The sequence below is a fragment of the Macrosteles quadrilineatus genome, unplaced genomic scaffold, assembly GCF_028750875.1.
Source record: "Macrosteles quadrilineatus isolate MER2022 unplaced genomic scaffold, UCM_ALF_1.0 Scaffold_2__2_contigs__length_208266976, whole genome shotgun sequence".
In the NCBI taxonomy this organism is placed as follows: Eukaryota; Metazoa; Arthropoda; class Insecta; order Hemiptera; family Cicadellidae; genus Macrosteles; species Macrosteles quadrilineatus.
The window spans coordinates 45,746,440-45,768,565 of NW_026542595.1; the positions used below are offsets into that span (position 1 = coordinate 45,746,440).

General features: G+C 31.2%; 1 protein-coding gene across 1 annotated transcript in view; it reads right to left on the reverse strand.

Moving 5' to 3' along the window:
* Positions 1 to 14,416: 14,416 nt before the first annotated feature.
* The window catches only part of LOC128984133 (uncharacterized), a 67,006-nt gene continuing 59,296 nt past the window's right edge, over positions 14,417 to 22,126 (reverse strand). The window contains exon 3 of the mRNA XM_054403420.1: positions 14,417 to 14,504. Within this exon, the coding sequence (XP_054259395.1) occupies positions 14,417 to 14,504 (88 nt within the window). The remainder of the gene's footprint in view (positions 14,505 to 22,126) is intronic.

The following is a 22,126-nucleotide window of genomic DNA, read 5'->3' on the forward strand; positions in this document are numbered from 1 at the left end:
AGTAAAATTAAGAATTTACTTAATAAGATGCCATGTTCCTATAAGACAGACTTGACATAACGATTGTCATAAAGAGAAGCCAGGAAGTAAGCTTAATATCAGTTAGGTAGCCGGTCATAGTTCTATGTTATAAAGTGCACAAGACTGAATCAAAAATGCAATTAGGGTTCATGGATTCTGGACAGGTCTTCCGTTTCATACTCACCGGGACATACTTTGTGTAATTATTACTGAGGTTATGGTTAGTATCTAATCTAGTAGTTATCTGAGTAGCGTAACAGATAAAACATCATTTATGTAGTTTTAAAATTACTGTTGTTAAAATTAATATTTTATATTTTGTGTTAAGGTTCATAATTCAGATAACTATAATATATGCTTCGTTCTTTAGTTTAAGATCGGAAAATATCAGAGATGTAATATTACTCTAAACAATTGTTTATTTTTATTTTGTGTATTTGTTTTGCCAACATTTTTTAACTCAAGCCTTTTTATTCCATCCGATTGAGACAATGTACGGCTTATGCCAGCCTCTATCTTGACATTGGTTACTTTGTGGTCCGCAAGCTACACAACTAACCGCTGAGTCTATACAGCAAAGTGGGTTCAGCTCTTTAGTGAGGCTCACTGTTTACTTTGTTTTGTCTTAATGTGTTTGGGAACAAACTACGTTTTGGAAAGTTCGTTTTTTAATTTTTATCTCACAATATGCTACTGTTATAAAAATAACTATATATTTAAAGTGTCTACAAAAGAGTTGTACGACTTTACACTGAATTCACAAAGTTACTTTTCAACGAAACATTTTTTTTGTGCTGATGTCAGCCAAGTTCTTAAGTTTGATTTTTCTCATTGCTGATAAGAAATTAGTTGACTAGCCGATACAAAAAATAAGGTTTTTGCCAACATACTGTTTTCCTCGACTTCTTGACATTTAACTTTTAGATTTCCTTTTATATGTGGAAATAATGGACATAGTCTGCCAAACGAATACCTCAACTGATGAACTAAGGAACAATTAGGATGAAAGCTTTATCCAGCATTCCAACGAAGTGCTAAAAATGGATGTCTATCGGAGCAACAATATAAACCACCTGCGGATCGTAAATGACCAAACGCACGACGATTGGGGGCGCCGAAGTAGAAAATTGTTTCTTTTCAAACCTCAAGTTTTCATGGCCAGAACTTTGGATGTTAAAAACATGTTTTACATCCAAGAAAATCTAATAATAATTTCGAAAAATAAGTCGTGTAATTTATTCCTAAAAAAATATCATCGTTCTCAAATAAAAGTCATCTAGAAATGAATGTTTTAGTCGTTTATCACTCTTTAATTTTCGAGCGTCAGATGTACAAATTGCTATTAGCATCACATGATTTTGAGTATATTTTAATTCCTTTTTTATTCATAGGTAGGCATGAATGTATTCTATTGACATTCAATAAACTCATGACTTTTTCCAAATACAAGTCCTTGAGGGTGCCAATATTTTTATTATTTTATTTTATTAATTCCCATTCTATATTAAGGTAATATATGTGACTTAAATAAGCAAATTTAATAAATTTTTTTAAATTGGAATTCTCTAAATAAGTTAAAAATTTTCTGATCCAATTTTTATGATAAATCAAAATGTGTGAAGAAATCCGTTCACCATAACAATGTTCTTGTATTTCCCTGGATGATAGTAATAGGAATTCAATGCATGATGACAAATTTACTACCGTTTTAAAATAACATTATGTTAAAAACATATGAAGTATGTTATGTTCACTAAATTGTTTAGACCAATTATTAAACTACACAATTACTAAACTATATCTTATAGTTTATTCTATTCTATTCTATTATTTATTATCTTTTAGGTATGGTCAAGTACATACCTTCTCGTAAAGGACATGCTGCTCATACAGTCCGTTTCGGATTTATAAAACCGTAACAATTATTTTTGTATATGGACAATGTATTCATACATTTGCCCGATTGAACAGAGATAATATTTGCCAGTCATTGGGATCGTAGGTTTGTTCATCGGTATTTGGCCTCACTGCGTCAGAAGTAATCCTCTTAAAATCCATTGATCTGTTTGCAAAGAGGCTTAACGTCATTGTCGCCATTAATGGCAATTTGTTATCACTTTCAAATGCATACAATTGGCTAAGAGTTTGTCGACTATAAAAGATTTATACAAAAAATTGAAAACGTTGTTATTTTGATGTTACGATTTGCTATTAATTAAAAATTATGTACACGTTATTTAATTTCCATATGATACAGTATTATTATTATTATAAAATATTTTACGATGGAACTTTTTAACGGACCACTTTATCAAGCTCAAAACATGTTGGGTAAAAAACTTTATATAAGTATAATAAAAACCCTTATTGAGGGTGATTCAGATAAAAATTCATTCACGTTGGCTAATTGATGTCTGCTTCTAAAGAGAAAACAACATAGTCCCTACCCTGCAGCCTACTTAAGTTTTTTGTACATAAACTTAAAATTGTGTATGTAATTTTGTAATTGTCGTAATGTTTATATGGTTTGAAAACCAAATGCCAAATTGAATTAAAAATCGAGTTTTTAGTGCGTAACGAGTAAAACATAGGTTGTTTGTAAGAATAAAATCAAAATTTTATTATGCGTTTGGTAACATTTGCAGATAGCTTCCATGCCCAGATAAGCATAAATTTCCATTATAACTTTTACTTTAGTTCCTCTTGAGCTGCTTAATAAGAACTACGAAAGCTAAATTGTGCAACTTTCAAACTTAAAAGTGCACTCTTGTTCATTTGTTGGAATAAATTTAACAAATATAGAAATGCAATGTTTTATTTTATAATATAGTTGGTATTAACACTTGATAATTTTGATATTGCAATGTCGTTAAATCCATTGGCCCATGGACATGGACATGCTTGGCAAGAATAAAGTAAATATTTTAGACAGTTGATCACTCATATATTAGTATTTGGCCCCTCCATTTACTAATCATTAATGGAAACACTATGTCTTTATTGAAATGACAACTTTCCAAGTTTTTTTATATGCTTTTCTGGATGTGGGTTTCTTTGCTTTTTATTGTCAATGTTATATTATATGACTTAAAATTACTTTTTTTCAGAATAATCGGTGACAAAAGTACATTAATAAGGCTTAAAATTCACTTTTCTCAAGAGTATTTTGATTTGTAACGTTGGCAATAAATAATCGATCAACCTCTTTGAAGATGTTTACTAAAAGAATACATGCCTAGACGTTAAATATAAATTTAATCTTTTGAAAATATAACGTTTGAACCAACGATCACAGAGGACCAATGGTCTTATGTGATCGTTGGTTTGAACACGCCAAGGTCGGGTTATACTGATGATAGTTTTAAATAATGAAGAACAAATATTGTATGAACATGGCCTGGAGTTACCTTCTTTACTTTAAGGCTTCTTATCATCTAATAGAATTCCGATTGATTGTTGTTATAATATATTAGGACATTTATAGATTCACAAAAACGTTTATGGAAATAGTAAACACCGTCTGATAACAGTTTATAGTTTCGATTACATTATTCTTAAAATGAAATTTATGAAACTCTAAACGAAAATGTTCCGGCACCGAAATCATACTACATTTAAATGTTAAAATTGGCAGTTGTTAGTTTTATCATGACCAACAATCGATACTTCAAACAAAAAAAGGTAGGTTTCCGTAAGACGACATATAAGGAGAAAGTCACTAGAACGTAAACAATGTTCACGAAACTACACAGATAAGGCATCGTTTGTGTGTTTAGGAAATTATGTTTACATTGAACCAACAGAAAGCGATTATGAAGGATATTGAACAAGTCATTAATAATATGATTCCTTAAGAATAACAAATGACGTGCCAATATTTAAAAATTACACTAGAGAACTGTGCTATTTTAAACCACAAATATGTTGTGCTTTTTGTATTAAATGCGTTTTCTTTTTTTATTAACTACGTAGAAACTAACTTTTCTTGTAAATCATAAGGTATTATATTGTTTTTAAGGAACATTTTATTTTGATATAAGGTAGATTTCCACGTTCATAAAGACTATATTTTAAATGGCAAGCTATATTATCAGTAGGGGTGTTTTATTTCATTTCAAAACTTTGACATAGGTAAATATTTTTACATACTAGAGAAGGTGTAGGTTGTTCGTGAACTTTTGTCCAAAGACTCTTTAAGTAGCGTTATGTTTTCCTCTTTTACTAAAAAACACATCGGATCGGTTTGATGAATACGTCATGTAAATCAAGTTTGCAAAATGATTGAAAATTTTAATAAAATGAATACTGCTACTTACGCTACCATACTCTATAGTAGTTTAAATAATTAGGTAGGTAGTTAATAAACATCTGAAAATTAAGATTTATGATTCGAATGATACAGGTTTGCTATTAGTGTATACGAGTTCTGCAGTAGAAATAATAGATAAAATACGAAGAAAATTTAAAAATGATGTAAAAAAAATTGATAGTTTAAAAATATAAGCTTTTATTCTTTTTGAAAATCTTTATGGATAGAAAGCCATTTATATTCCGAACTAATCAACCTGAAATATTTACTCCCAAATAGTCACACATTTATTTATACGTTACAATATAAATCTTATATTTTGTAGTGACACAAGACCACACGTTTATTTAGTGTGGCCTTGAGTGTCATGACAGTTTCATACAAATTAGAAAGTGTCTGTTTGTTTACTAAGTGAATTCATGTGTTAACCCATGCCGGCTTTGACGACTGGGCAGGTAAAGTGCTTATCTGTAGCCAATACTAGCCACAGTGGACTAAGCCTTGCAGCAAGCGGATCAACGGATTTGAAGAGATTGTTTGTGACAGAGCGAGACTGCACGATGTTAAACAAACATTCAACATGATCAACGGATATATCTGATCATCTGACCTCAACTACATCAACTAATCTACCGCTCTCAGGACTATGTTTGCAGTTGTAGTTAATGTAAACTAACTTTAAATGACAGACCTATTGGAAAAGATGTTAGTATGAGCAATAAAACATAAAATTCCAATCCTGCATGACAATTCACAAGTGTTTATGGAAAATAAATCTTTAGATTTCGTACGCGTTTTATAGCTGGAAATTTTCAATATTTAAATCCGGGAATTTGAGGACCGTATTCAAAGCTCTCCACTAATAAACCAGTTTGCTTCTTGGTCTTATTTTGAATACTTGTAGTAAGAAAATCTATGGAACAATACTGAAAATCAAGTTAGATTTCAACGAAATATAAAAGAGTGTTGTTCTTAACTAATTTCAGAACGACACCTAATTTCAGGTTTGCTTGCCAAGGCCTAATTTCAGAGTATTTGATTTAAAAAATTATATGTAATATATCTTTTTCTGAATAAATTGAATTAAATTGAAGTGCACATTATTTATTCTACTTTACACCAATGCTACAAAACATCATACTCCAATAGCATTATAGCATTAAGAATGCAAAAGAATTTTAACAAGAGTAATCAAAATACAAAATAAAGTATACGTAGGGGAAACAATATCCGTGTGTTAAGTGAAATGAATCAAGAAACACCAATTCCAAGTTAAAACATTCATTATTATTTATTTTACTAAAAATAAATAATTCTTTCGCACGGTTGCTGATAAAGTATACCAACAGCTGTTCAAGATATACAGTTTACGGAAACACGGTTGGATTATTTCCTCTCACGCGTCTGTAAAAAAGTTACTTTAAATTTTTGAGGTTTCAAAAAATGTTAGCTTGCGTGCACATAGCTTTACCACAATACAAGAGGTACCGCCATAGCGAACAAGTAGAGTGTGCTTGACATTGAGTAATGAACAACGCAAGATAAATTATGTGTTTTAAACTACATACAACAAATAGCAACCTGAATATGTTTTGAACTGCAATTTGCATTTCACATGTTTTTTTTTTATTGTGCATTTGATAAATATATTTAAGATACATTTAAAAATATTGTTCCACTCGTAATGAGAGAACCTAATTTCGAGACGATGGCCAGGATACTTACAATTAAATTAAAATGTGAGTGAAACAATTTCTAAATTGTAAACTTAGCGTTGGAAAAAAGTAGGTATGTAAACTTTGTTATGAAAAAATAAATAAGATTTTTACACTTCTAATGTAACCGTATTTGCACTGACGAAAAGCCATGTAATAACTGGAGTAATAATGTTTGTATTAAAATTGTCCCGTTGTAACAAATACACTGGTGTAAATCTGTAAGAACGGTTAGACATTATCTCCAGTTACCATTGACGCACAGCCTTTAGTGTACATATTATACTGCTACTTTAAGCAGTAACTTTACCGTAGCTGATTAGTATATGTATGTACGTTTCATCATTAGTTTTGTGAATAAACTAATGTTGGTTTTAATGAACACAAGAGTTTTTTGGAAGCTCTGACTAAGTAAAAAATTTAACTTAAACTATGAAATGCCAATAAAAACGGGTGCGAAAATGTTTCAACTATATTTATTTAACTATATTATTGAACTAATTATTATAGAACATTGATTCCAGAGGTTCCTCTACCATTTTCCGAAATTTATCATGCTTCTATTTTTATTTTCATTAGGATATTAAACTCAACAGGCTAAGGGCGGTAAAAGTACTGTTACACTTGATTATATACAAAATACATTACAGTGTTATAATCAATGATTTTATCATACTACCTAAAAATATGGGATGATTAAATAATCCGCCGAAACAGAAATGGCGCATACAATCATTCTACCCTGGCATATTATATCATCGGCAATGGTATATTTGATCAGTTTTTAAATGTTGGAAGTGGCCAAAACAATAGCGACGCTGAGTAACTCGAGCCAACAAACACTTGACATGACGTGCAAGTGCGACATTGTGGTCAATTAATTGTTTCTTTTCTTTACTAACCTGACGTCTTATAATCGACCTGTCGTGTCTAAATGAATGTCAAAAATAATATCCTCCACATAATTAGCTTTAGTTTGAGATAGTTTGAGACTTAATATTTTTGGGTAATATGAATCGACATAAATTATATGCTTTTACTAAATAGGTTTATATCAATAAAGTTATATTAACAAAGTTTGGAACACATGAAATAAATATAAAATACTGATATTGTCTTATGCTTTGCTGGAGTTTCAACGTTGCTTGCGATTTAAATAGATCTATATCACCTAAAACTCGAATAATAAAAAAACCCAACATGAACAATTCAGGTAATAGATAAAAACAAAGAAATGATTATTTCAAACTTTAAACATTTAGGCAAATTTTTATACGTATACATTTTCTTGTAAACGCATGAAGGGTTGCAGTATTTGAGATACACCTTATCATTTTATTGTCTTACACTAACTTGCCTTGAAGACGAATTACTAAAATCGGTTCTTATCCTTCCATACAAAGGATTTGAAAAACACCTGATTTAAATTATAAGATAAATTCTAAAGAAACTAGCGTTTGTAGTGGGAAAATTTAAACTGGAATGAGGTATGGAAAAATCAGAGAAATGGATTTGCTCTAAATTAGACCTAGACAAACGATTACCTTCGTAACTATTGTGATGCATGTAAACTAGATCTATTATATAAAGACATATGAAATCCAATTAAGATCAGTGTAAAAAGTCCGTAGGTTTATAACAAAAATATTTTTTGTTAAAAAAACATTGTTTTTCATCCATTGCGGGAAAGTCCTGTATTTTGATAGGTGAAAAGAAACAATTTTCCACATCGTCGCCCGTGCACGTGAAGTGGTGGTTCACGTTCCTCAGATAGCTATCGCTGTAGCAACCACAACAATTGTCCGATCACTCGTATATTAATGTGCTGTGTAGAGTAAATTGGAAACTAAAATGGTAATGTTATTTTTCATTGTAAGATAATTTAGTTTGATGTAATCAAGCTTTTTAAACAGTATATATAAAACATGTTGAATGTGTATATAATTTTTCTTAATATTGCAGCAAAAATAGCCGTTTTAATACATGCGTTGCGGGTCTAAAGTAGCTCCTTTAGTCCCTAAAGGAGTAAAAAGCCTTTTTGGTCCCTAGGGAGTAGAAATCAGCTGTTGTACGTTTGATTGTAAGCCATTGCATGAATCGAAATTATTTATCGATTGATTTAATTGGCTTATTGTTGCACTATTTCCAATAGTTCGACAAATCAATAGTATGATGTACAGTAAACAAATGTATTTAAAAATATAGGCTTGGTCTATACTAGTGTATGAGTTCCATCAACTTTTGAAATTATTTAACAATATCATTTTAAGATTTAATGATAAGAATTAAACAACGGCCAGACATTCTGCAACCGACTACACAACCCTTTAGTACACAACGGCCGCGAGCCTCAAGCCGAAACATGCTTTTGTATTTAGCTGATTCTGCCGATGTTATTAACTGCATTTTCTTTTATTTAGTAAAAGTTTTATTGCACCAATTCATAACCTTAAAATGTTTTAAGACAATTTCCAAACTGTTTAGATAGCTTTGTAAAACTGCCAGTTTTTAAATTTGAACCCTAAAATAATTTTTATGATTTAAATGTATACTTTGACTATAAGAAGGCGCCTATTTTTCAAATTCAGATAGCGTATTAACATAATTTTAAAGTGTTTTAATATGTTTCTTTAACTGCTGAATCAACTCTTATCACCCTCACAATTAAAAAAAAAATATGAATTTACAAAACTTTAAATAGGCCAACGAATAATATAAAATTAGAAACTGCTTAGATCTATAAGTTAACTTTTTGACAGAGGGTAATACCAACCTGTGTGACCTAGGTTAAACGAAATAATCTCAAGACTCGCAAGACGTTTTTTATCATATATAATACGTTCAGTCTAGTAAGTAATGTTTATCAATAGATTATCAAAGCTTCTTGTTGGTTAATGTAAACACAATTTCCTAAGCACACAAACCATGCCTTATCTGTGTCGCACTGAGCACAGTGACAGCGTGTTTAAGTTGTAGTGTCTACCTTCTTCACACACGCCATCTTTGTGCACAAATTACTATATATCACTCTAAGACTGCAGCTTTTAGCGAATTTACCATATAGGGAATAAATAACGCTATTACCGCATGTCTCATAGTGGAACCTGGACTCTGGACTGATTTACTTTTTCGTTATAAATGTATAGAGTTAACCAGTTCCTAGAACCGATTACAATTAAGTTACCTCTTTATATTTGGTAGTTGCCTTATTTTCTCTTATGTTAATGATCAGTAGTTACGGATTGGCATTTTAACTTATTGGGCTTCTTTGGAGTATCTACAATATTTAAACTAAATGTTACCATGTACAATGTTCCTAAAGCAATGGTTTTTTATTGTTGTTGTATTTCATGATTTTATGTCCTTAGAAGCCAATAACACTATACATTCAAATTTACATTTATTTCTGTCAGTGTGATAATTTCGGTCTTTAGGAATAACTGGTGTTATTGGGCTGAGAATCCAATTAAAAATAAAACATCACCAATATTTAATATGAAAAAATTAAAAACTATTATTTCAGTAAAAAAAAAAATCTAGTTTTTATTACATTTAGAACAAAGATGTAATCCTACGTTTATTTAAACCAGGTCATGCATGACCCAGCATGATCGAACAATGAGATGGGGTCTTATTATGGAAAATTGTTATGTGAAACTGGGTTATTCCCATTTCACCCACAAAACATAGAATTCCACAAATTTCTTTCCATGCATTTTTTTATAAAAAAACTAACAATTTTGTATGGATAAGCGTTGTTGTATAGTTATTGGTTACGGTAAGACACCTTAAATGCCTACATTTTTCTTACAGAGAAAAAGTATACTGTTGTGGTTAGCTTGTTTGTAGTCCCAAGTACTTGTTAGCCTAGTAGTTTTTTTTTCTTTTATAGATAACAGATATAACATTATTATGGAAATAGTTTGGTGAAGATCCGATCCAACCAGGCAAATGTAAATCTACTTAGTTTGACGGTTTGCTGCGGTGGGAATATTAGTGTTATTATTAATAAAATCCAGCTTCATATTTTGAGTCATGATTTTAGTTATGAAATATTGTACATAAATAATTGTACGTTCATAGTAAAACTTTAATTACCCAAAATATACAAAAACTGTACTCCTTCCAACGTTCGCCTACTTTCCCCTTCATATTACTTCATATTAAACATTCCAACTTAACCCGCGATGGATACATCTTTCCCTGAATCATATTTTCTTGGTTGTTGACACACTGCCTTTAAAAGACAAGGCTTAATCCTCTTTAAAAAAGATTGTACCAAACTTGTTGTTTGTTTCTCAATAAGGAAATACCATTACTCAAGATTATAACAGAAAGAAATGTCCTTCTGTCTCACATTAGTTTGGAAAAGGAAAAAGTTACTCTATTGAGTGTTATTTTTTTATAGCTAAAATGGACATGTTACGTTAATGAATAAACATCTAGGAAATGTCCACTTCGTCTGACGAGCAATGGCCAAGACATGGAACTTCGGCTTTGAAAAGAAACAATTTTCTAGTTCGGCGCTCTTGCGTTGAGTTTACAAGCCTCAGCTGGTTTGTATTGTCACGTCTGTCGGTTTACAATTTGCGTTGACAACAACCAAAAAATTAAATAACATTTTCAAATCCTAACAACCAGAGAGGTCACCAAACATGCTCACAAGAGTCTCTTTTGTTGCGACGTAATTGCGTAATAAATATCAGCCTCATTCAAATAATTTTAGGCACAACATACACCTGAGATATCAAGTAGTCAGTGACAAATGATAAAAACAAATGAATAAATCAGCAATACAATTATATAGGTGTGTTTTATTTACCCTTTTCATCCATGCTATTAAAAAAATTCTTCCTTACCTTATTAAAGAAAGTGGACTGAATCATCTAATATTCTTAAAATCTAATGTTGGCGTCCTCATCTTAAATAATTGATATTGATTGATATTGATAATGTTGAGCTTGTGATATAGAGCCTAGAATTAATTTATAGCCCAATAAATAGTGTAATCTCTAAAATAAATCTCGCTTGGATAACAAACCAGTCCCATTATATTTGAAGGAAAGTTCTATCAAAATCAGATATCCAAAGATATGATCAGGGATTATGTGTCCATGATGATAGTTAAAATGTGTTTTGTGATAATTTTTCAATCAGGCTAAAATAGTAAAATTTAGAATTTACAAAATAAGATGCCATGTTCCTATAAGACGGACTTCACATAAGGATTGTCATAATGAGAAGCCAGGAAGTAAGCTTACTAACAGTTAGGTAGCCGGTCATAGTTCTATGTTATAATAACTCAATAACTCAATAACTCATTTATTTAGCAAGATTAACATTAAAAATGCATTAGCCAAGTCAAATTTACAAAAAATAACTATTAACTAACTTTTAAAATAATTAAAATTAAAATTCATTAGGACTGTCCGTCAGCGAGAAAGGCGCGGACACTGTAGTAGCCTTTACCCACGAGAAATGACCTCAAGTGCCTTTTGAAGCATCCCGGATCTGATGTGGACTTGATTTGAAGTGGGAGAGCATTGAACAGTTTGATGGCATTATAGTTTAGATGTCTTTCAAAGAATGTGGTTGAATGGGCTGGAATTCTCAGATTGAAAGTATTGCGAAGCAGATACGAGTGGGTGGATGTGGTGTGGAAATGAGAATAATTTGACTTCAGAAAAGTGAGGACTTCTAGAATGTAAATACAGGGAAAAGTTAGAATTGCGGATGATTTAAATACAGCTCTACAAGTTTGTTTGTAGGGAAGGCCGTGAATTATTCTGATAGCTCTCCTTTGAAGGCGATAAAGGAAATGGGTTCTTGTGCTTTCACCTCCCCATAGTGCAACTGCATATATCATGTGTGGATAAAGTACACCGTAGTAAGCAGTAAGAAGTACATCTTTGTTTGAAAATTTTGCTAGTTGGCGCAGAAGAAAAATTCCTGAACTGATCTTTCTACAGACAGATATAATGTGCACAAGACTGAATCACAAATGCAATTTAGGTTCACGGACAGATCTAGCGTTTCATACTCACCGGGACACACTTTGTGTAATTATTACTGAGGTTATAGTTAGTATCTAATCTAGTAGTAATCTGAGTAGCGTAACCGATAAAACATCATTTATGTAGAGTTTTAAAATGACTGTTGTTCAAATTCAGACAACTAGTATATGCTTTGTTCTTTAGTTTAAGATCGGAAAATATCAGAGATTTAATATTTCTCTAAACAATTGTTTTTTTTTTTTTTTTTTTTTTTTTGTATTTGTTTTGCCAACATTTTTTTACTCGAGCCTTTTTTTCTGTACGAATGAGATAATGTATGGCTAATGCCAGCCTCTATCTTGACAATGGTTACTTTGTGGTCCGCAAGCCACACAACTAACCGCTGAGTCTATACAGCGAAATGGGTTCAGCTCTTTAGTGAGGCTTGCTGTTTACTTTGTTTTGTCTTAATGTGTTTGGGAACAAACTACGTTTTGGAAAGTTCCTTTTTTAATTTTTATCTCACAATATGCTACTGTTATAAAAAGAACTATATATTTAAAGTGTGTACAAAAGACTTGTACGACTTTACACTGAATTCACGATGTTAGTTTTCAACGAAAAATTTTTCCCTGTGCTTGATGTCAGCCAAGTTCTTAAGTTTGATTTTTCTCATTGCTGCTAAGAAATGAGTTGACAAGCCGACACAAAAAAATAAGGTGTTTGCCAACATACTGTTTCGTCGACTTCTTGACATTTAACCTTTAGATTTCCTTTTATATGTGGATATAATGAACATAGTCTGCCAGACGATTACCTCAACTGATGAACTAAGAAACAATTAGGATGAAAGCTTTATCCAGCATTCCAACGAAGTGCTAAAAATGGATGTCTATTGGAGCAACAATATAAACCACCTGCGGATCGTAAATGACCAAACGCCCAACGATTGGGGGCACCGAAGTAGAAAATTGTTTCTTTTCAAACCTCAAGTTTTCATGGCCGGAACTTTGGATGGTAAAAACATGTTTTACATCCGAGAAAATCTAATAATAATTTCGAAAAATAAGTCGTGTAATTTATTCCTAAAAAAATATCATCGTTCACAAATAAAAGTCATCTAGAAATTAATGTTTTAGTGGTTTCTTCACTCTTTAATTTTCGAGCGTCAGATGTACAAATTGCTGTAGGCATTACATGATTTCGAGTATATTTTAATTCTTTATTTAATTATAAGTGGGCATAAATGTGTTCTATTGACATTCAATAAACTCATGACTTTTTCCAAATACAAGTCCTTGAGGTTGCCAATATTTTCATTATTTTATTTTATTAATTCCCATTCTATATTAAGGTAATTACAACTGTGTGACTCAAAAAAGCTAATTTAATAAACTTTTGTAAATAGGAACCTGTCTAAATATGTTAAAATTTGTCTTATCCAATTTTCATGATAAATCAAAATGTGTGAAGAAATCCGTTCCTTGTAGAAATGTGTCCTTGTATTTAGCTGGATGATATTTAGGAATTCAATGCATGATGACAAATTTACTACCGTTTTAAAATAACATTATGTTAAAAAAATATGAAGTATGTTATGTTCACTAAACTGTTTAGACCAATTATTGAACTATACAATTACTAAACTGTAGCTTATAGTTTATTCTAATGGCCAAGTACATACCTTCTCGTAAAGGCCAAGCGGCTCATAAAGTCCGTTTCAGATTTATAAAATCGTAACAATTATTTTTGTATATGGACAATGTGTTCATACATTTGCCCGATTGAACAGATATAATATTTGCCAGTTATTGGGATCGTGGGTTTGTTAATCGGCATTTGGCTTCACTGCGTCAGAAGTAATCCTCTTTAAATCCATTGATCTGTTTGCAAAGAGGTTTATCGTCATTGTCGCCATTAATGGCAATTTGTTATCACTTTCAAATGCATACAATTGGCTAAGAGTTTGTCGACTATAAAAGAAAGAAAAAAATTGAAAACGTTGTTATTTTGATGATACAATTTGCTATTAATTACTAATTTAAAAATTATGTATACGTTTTTTAATTTCCATATGATACAGAGTGTCCACAAAAGATTGGTACAATTTCATACATTAGTCATACTGTTAATTTTTAACACATGATGTTATTCCTTTGTTTGTTTTGTTGGCTACACGTTTAAGTTTTGTTTTACTCATATTTATGCCGATTTTGTTCATCCGAATAGGATTTTTACCTAAAATTTAATATGTTGACTAAAATATTTAATGGACAAGGTTTGAAAACTTTGATTGAATAAAACGATAACTGCCAGAACCCCCATAATTTGTTATTAGAATCAAGATGGTTGGTCGAATGATCTTTATATGTTTGAACTCACTTGTTCTGTTGATCTGGGGTAGTATTGTCATCTAACGTGTCCGACATGCGATATCTCATGGCTTCTTCTGACTCTGCCTTGAATCTAAAGAGTAAATTGAGATCAGAATTGTTCAAAATAATTATATCTGTTTATTATATACTGAATAACTCCCCAGTATTTTTGACATCACTCTTTGTGTTTTATCCGTATTGGGTGAATAAAGGACACTGTCTACTTGTAAAAAACACCTTAGTTAACGTGCCAAAAGAAACAAAATATCAATGCCTTTCTCCTAAATTTTACATACCTCCATTTCCATTTAAAATCCTGTTATAAATCGGGTTTTTTATTTTGTTTTATTTTTTTAGAAATGCTTTCATTATTTTCTTACTGAATTCTTTAACTGAGATGTTTTTCTCGGAGGTTATGTCTGTTATTTACCATATTATAAGGTTAAACTCTATCATAGGGCGTGATGCCAGGAAAATATGCAAGTTAGTTTGATTGCTAACTCCGTCTATTTTATCTGCCAGTTAACGATTTAAATTTAAAGCCACAATATCTATTAATATGAGTTGTAGGTAACACTAAACTGAGCTGTGTAGCCGAAACAACTAACACAGGTTGAGCATCGTAAGTTAAAAACTAACAATATGGCTTGAGTATGAAGAAGAATTCTTAGTAAAGGAATCTTTTAGTAGCGTTATGTTTTCCCCGTTTACTAAAAAACAATCGGATCGGTTTGATGAACACGTCATGTAAATCAAGTTTGCAAAATGATTGACAATTTTAATAAAATGAATACTGCTACTTACACTACCATACTCTATCGTAGTTTAAATAATTAGGTAGTAGTTATTCAACATCTGAAAATTAAGATTTATGATTCGAATGTTACAGGTTTGCTATTAATGTATACTAGGGTTGCAGTAGATAATAGATAATGTACGATGAAAATTTAAGAATGGTGTAAAAGAAAATTGATAGTTTAAAAATATAATCTTTTATTCTTTATGGAAATCTTTATGGTTTCTCTAGAAAGCCATTTATATTCCGAACTAATCAACCTGAAATATTTACTCTTAAATAGTGAGACATTTTTTTATACGTTACAATATAAATCTTATATTTTGTAGTGACACAAGGCCACACGTTTATTTAGTGTGGCCTTGAGTGTCATAACAGTTTTATACAAATTAGAAAGTGTCTGTTTGTTTACTGAGTGAATTCATGTGTTAACCCATGCAGGCTTTGACGACTGGGCAGGTAAAGTGCTTATCTGTAGCCAATACTAGCCACAGTGGACTAAGCCTTGCAGCAAGCGGATCAACGGATTTGAAGAGATTGTTTGTGACAGAGCGAGACTGCACGATGTTAAACAAACATTCAACATGATCAACGAATATATCTGATGATCTGACGTCAACTACATCAACTAAGCTACCACTCTCGGGACTATGTTTGCAGTTGTAGTTAATGTAAACTAACTTTAAATGGCATACCTATTGGGAAAGATGTTAGTATGAGTAATAAAACATAAAATTCCAATCCTGCATGATAATTCACAAGTGTTTATGGAAAATAAATCTTTAGATTTCGTACGCGTTTTTTAGCTGGAAATTTTCTATATTTGAATCCGGGAATTTGAGGACCGTATTCAAGCTCTCTACTAATAAACCAGCTCGCTTCTTGGTCTTATTTTGAATACTTGTAGTAAGAATATCCATGGAACAATACTGAAAATCAAGTTAAATTTCAACTAAATATAAAAGAGTGTTGTTCTTAACTAATTTCAGAACGACACCTAATTTCAGGTTTGCTTGCCTAGTTTCAGAGTATTTGATCTAAAAAAATTATATGTAATATATCTTTTTCTGAATAAATTGAATGGAATAGAACTGCACATTATTAATTCTACTTTACACCAATGCTACAAAACATCATATGCCAATAGAATTATAGCATTAAGAATGCAAAAGAATGTTAACAAGAGTAATCAAAATACAAAATAAAGTATACGTAGGGGAAATAATATCCGTGTGTTAAGTGAAATGAATCAAGAAACACAAATTCCAAGTTAAAACATTCATTATTATTTATTCAACTAAAAATAAATTATTCTTTCGCATGGCTGCTGATAAAGTATACCAACAGCTGTTCAAGATATACAGGTTTCAAAAATTGTTAGCTTGCGTGCACATAGCTTTACCACAATACAAGAGGTACCGCCATAGCGAGCAAGTAGAGTGTGCTTGACATTGAGTAATGAACAAAGCAAGATAAATTATGTGTTTTAAACTACATACAACAAATAGCAACCTGAATATGTTTTTGAACTGCAATTTGCATTTCACATGTTTTTTTACTGTGTATTTGATAAATATATTTAAGATGCATTTTAAAATAGTGTTCAACTCGTAATGAGAGAACCTAATTTCGAGACGATGGGCCAGGATACTTACAATGAAATTAAAATGGGAGTGAAACAATTTCTAAATTGTAAACTTAGCGTTGGAAAAAAGTAGGTATGTAAAATTTGTTATGAAAAAGTAAATAAGATTTTTACACTTCTAATGTAACTGTATTTGCACTGACGAAAAGCCATGTATTAACTGGAGTAATAAACTGGCCGCAATGCAGAAAAACAAATGTAAATTGTAAATGTTTTTTTCTTTGTAGTTATTTTGTATATTATATTTCTGTATATATTATCTGTATATATATATTAGGTTAGTTTAGTTTTAGTTTGACTTGAGTAAGTTTGAAAATCATGTATATGAAACTCGCTTGTAAATAAAGGCCTTTTTATTTATTTATTTAATAATGTTTGTATTAAAATTGTCCCGTTGTAACAAATACACTGTTGTAAATCTGTAAGAACGGTTAGACATTATCTCCTGTTACCATTGACGCAAAGCCTTCAGTGTAAAGGTTATACTGCTACTAAGCAGTAACTGTACCGTAGCTGATTAGTATATGTATGTACGTTTCATCATTAGCTTTGTGAATAAACTAATGTTGGTTTTAATGAACACAAGAGTTTTTTGGAAGCTCTGACTAAGTAAAAAATTTAACTTAAACTATGAAATGCCAATAAAAACGGGTGCGAAAATGTTTCAACTATATTTATTTAACTATATTATTGAACTAATTATTATAGAACATTGATTCCAGAGGTTCCTCTACCATTTTCCGAAATTTATCATGCTTCTATTTTTATTTTCATTAGGATATTAAACTCAACAGGCTAAGGGCGGTAAAAGTACTGTTACACTTGATTATATACAAAATACATTACAGTGTTATAATCAATGATTTTATCATACTACCTAAAAATATGGGATGATTAAATAATCCGCCGAAACAGAAATGGCGCATACAATCATTCTACCCTGGCATATTATATCATCGGCAATGGTATATTTGATCAGTTTTTAAATGTTGGAAGTGGCCAAAACAATAGCGACGCTGAGTAACTCGAGCCAACAAACACTTGACATGACGTGCAAGTGCGACATTGTGGTCAATTAATTGATTCTTTTCTTTACTAACCTGACGTCTTATCCACTGTCGTTTCTAAATGAATGTCAAAAATAATATCCTCCACATAATTAGCTTTAGTTTGAGATAGTTTGAGACTTAATATTTTTTGGTAATATGAATCGACATAAATTATATGCTTTTACTAAATAGGTTTATATCAACAAAGTTATATTAACAAAGTTTAGAACACATTAAATATATATAAAATACTGATGTTGTCTTATGCTTTGCTGGAGTTTCAACGTTGCTTGCGATTTAAATAGATCTATATCACCTAAAACTTGAATAACAAAAAAACCCAACATGAACAATTCAGGTTATAGATAAAAAACAAATAAATAATTATTTCAAATTTTAAACGTATAGGCAAATTTGTATACGTATACATTTTCTTGCCAACGCATGAAGGGTTGAAGTATTTGAGATACACCTTATCATCTTATCGTCTTACACTAACTTTCCTTGAAGACGAATGACTAAAATCGGTTCTTATCCTTCCATACAAAGGATTTGAAAAACACCTGATTTAAATTATAAGATAAATTCTAAAGAAACAAGCGTTTGTAGTGGGAATTTTTAAACTGATTAGGAATGAGGGATGGACAAATCAGGGAAATATTTGACCTTGACAAACGATTACCTTCGTTGCATGTAAACTAGATCTATTATATAAACACATATGAAATCCAATTAAGATCAGTGTAAAAAGTCCGTAAGTTTATAACAAAAATACTTTTTGTTAAAAAAAACATTGTTTTTCGTCCATTGCGGGAAAGTCCTGTATTTTGATAGGTGAAAAGAAACAATTTTCCACATCGTCGCCCGTGCACGTGAAGTGTTGGTTCAAGTTCCTCAGATAGCTATCGCTGTAGCAACCACAACAATTGTCCGATCACTCGTATATTAATGTGCTGTGTAGAGTAAATTGGAAACTAAAATGGTAATGTTATTTTTCATTGTAAGATAATTTAGTTTGATGTAATCAAGCTTTTAAACAGTATATATAAACCATGTTGAATGTGTAAATCGTTTTTCTTAATATTGCAGCAAAAGTAGCAGTTTTAATTCAGGCGTTGCGGGTCTAAAGTAGCTCTTTTACTCCCTCTTTTACTTAGGAGTAAAAAGCCTTTTTGGTCCCTCGGGAGTAGAAATCAGCTGTTGTAAGTTTGATTGTAAGCAATTGCATGAATCGAAATTATTTATTGATTGATTTAATTGGCTTATTGTTGCACGATTTCCAATAGTTCGACAAATCAATAGTATGATGTATAGTAACGCAATCGCAATAGACAATATGATCGAATAACTCACTGAACAGCTGCTTATTTGTATTAGCAAAATTTAAAACAAGCTGGAAGTCACTGTGAGAGGTTATCTTTACATGAACAGTATTTTCGTTTTCTAGCTTATTTGTTGCAATGACAAAAATATAGTTCATCAAACGGATAATAAGTCTCTTTTTAACCTTCGCTAATTTTTCTTGAGCTCGGGTTGAAAGAGTCTCTTAACGCCCTAGTGATGATATATAGTATTTCTTGGTACGTATACTAAACACGTAACGTAATAAATTTTTAGCTAGAACAAACGTATCCTAGTTGGCAAATAAAAAAAATGACTCAGAGCTTTGGCGTACTCCGTACTCCAGCCAGCCATCATTCAACAAACTGTATTTTTTACTAATCATCGAACAATACTAAAAAGTAAATGCATACACAAGTAATTTTCTTTCGAGGGGCTATTTTGTGAGTAGATATAAAGAAAGTACTTTATTTACTTGGTACTTGGTCATTTTTGCGTAATATATTTGCGATTTCAGTGGAGTTCAGTGTGGAGGGACAGTGGAGATGGCAGCGGACAGAGAAGCGTGGAAGAGGCTGATCTACGAGGCGAAGAATAGACTGCGATTTGTAGCGCCCCAGCAGTAAGTAAGTAAGTAATATTTGCGATTTAGATTATTCCTATTGGATTATAATGCAACTAAAGAATTTTGCAAAGCTTTTTTTAACTATGGCATTTAATGTAAAAATGTTGTATCGTACTTTTCAGCAAATCTATACTAAGGGCAGACACATGTGTCTTAGTATATCTATGAACTCCATACTTGTGATAAACTATATATTATGATGAAAAGTTGAGAAGCATTATTAGCTGCTATCATTTACCGACCTGCAGCTTCATCCTCTTACTGTAATAGCCGCCATTTGTCATCAGAGCGACCTCTGAAACCATGACATCAACTAAAACCGCTTGGTCCCCATCGGTTAGTTGTCCACAGTTTATTTTTGTATGCATCATATGATTTTATTTATAATTGCATTTTTACAAAATCGTAAATTGGAAAATTGGCCTATTTGAAGCAACGCTATATTTGTTATAAATTTATATTGTGCTATTAAATCTTAAAAAACAACTGAATCTACCTGAAGTTACTATGTATCAATCTAGTAATAAGTGGTTTTCATGCAAGATTACCTTTTTACAATGGTCCAACACCGACCTGATCTGATGTTAATTATTGGAATTTAGGAACCATCTTTTAATTTTAAACCGGGATTTGATTTACCTTCGTCTTTAACAACTATGCAACATAATGTTATGGAGCCACGCAGTAGTGTTAGAATGCAAATCAGCTGACCATATTTCAAACTTTTTCATGTTTAGTTAATTAAAAACAGTTTCATGAATTTCTGTTACTTATTAATGAATTTATCTTTAACCATTAGTAACAAATATTATCTACATTTAATTATGGATTGTTTTGATAGGTAAAGCGCAGTATTTAATATATTTTTCTATGTAATATAATGCCATTTTATTCTATATTTATTACGTTTAATAAAAAGTATCAAAACTCTTTAAATTATTAAGGATGTACATAATATTTTGATGAGGAGTTAATTTAGAATAAAACAGTTTGTGCTCGAAAAACACAGCGGAGATGTATTTTTAATTTGCACTAGACAAGAGAGTGGGAAGCTGTGTTCAGTAAATTGAAGTAAATAAACGTTTATGTTTCCACCGAGTGGCGTTAAGCTTCATCCATTGGAAATTGTGTTTACTCATGAATATAATAGCTGTTACACCGTGCAATTCAATTTCTAAACAGATAATATTCGCTTCAATATTATAGTGCATTCAATATTTGATATTCGTAGCCATGAAAACTATATGTAAATAATACAACAATAAATCAACATACAATGATATAATTATGTAGTTTGAATAAAATATTGTGTTATTTGTGTGAGTTTATTTTTTTTTTAATAAAGCACTTATGTTAAAAAAATGTAAAAGGGCTTTTGTCAACTAATTTATAATTTTTTAATTACAACCAAATTTTAATATTTGTTTTAAGTTTAACGAGGTAAATACTCTATTCAAAAATAAGAAGGACCATTAGCAAAATATAGATAGGCACAACTTGAACAAAAATAAACTAATGAAGGAAGTTATTAAAAGTAATTTCTCTTAAGAAGTCTTGAAGATCCTGATTAAAACAATATGACTAATACTGGTAAATTATTTCATCGTAGTTATGAATGTATTTTTAAATTGTATGTATTTTATATGTATTTTATAAGGATAGATTTCTAGATCAAATCACTGTGTTAAGTTGTTTCTAACTCAACAAAAGACCAAAACCTTAACGGCCATATAAGACATTTAAATGTATTAATGAGTGGAATGAACACTTACAACGTTTTTCGCTGAGGCGGTGCAGAAGTGACGTAGACAAAGATGTATGACCTCCACAAGATAAATGATGTTTTGCTTTAAACTATAACCAACAAAGGCTGACCAATATGTAACGGTTATATGTAAACTTCACAATTTATGATAACATTTTTTTTAGCCTACACTGATGTAGTTAATTGTTATTGAATTGTTATTGTACCTTATTGGTGGTGGGGTACGTTTCAGACCGTATTGTAACCAGGTTTAACTATTATTTGAGAAGACCTCAGTATGCCTGGTGTTTGCAAAGGGAATGAGTCACATTATTAGCTGCAATGCAAGAGAATATTAAGGCCCGGTGAACGATTATAATTAAGGTTGAAAGTTCGTTCTTGTTAAACATCTGGACTAGGGCTGTTGAGTTGAACCCTAGCCGGCACAACCTTCATAACATAACCTCGAAGTGTGACCGGGGTGACAACTGCATCTACAGGCGATGTTCGGCC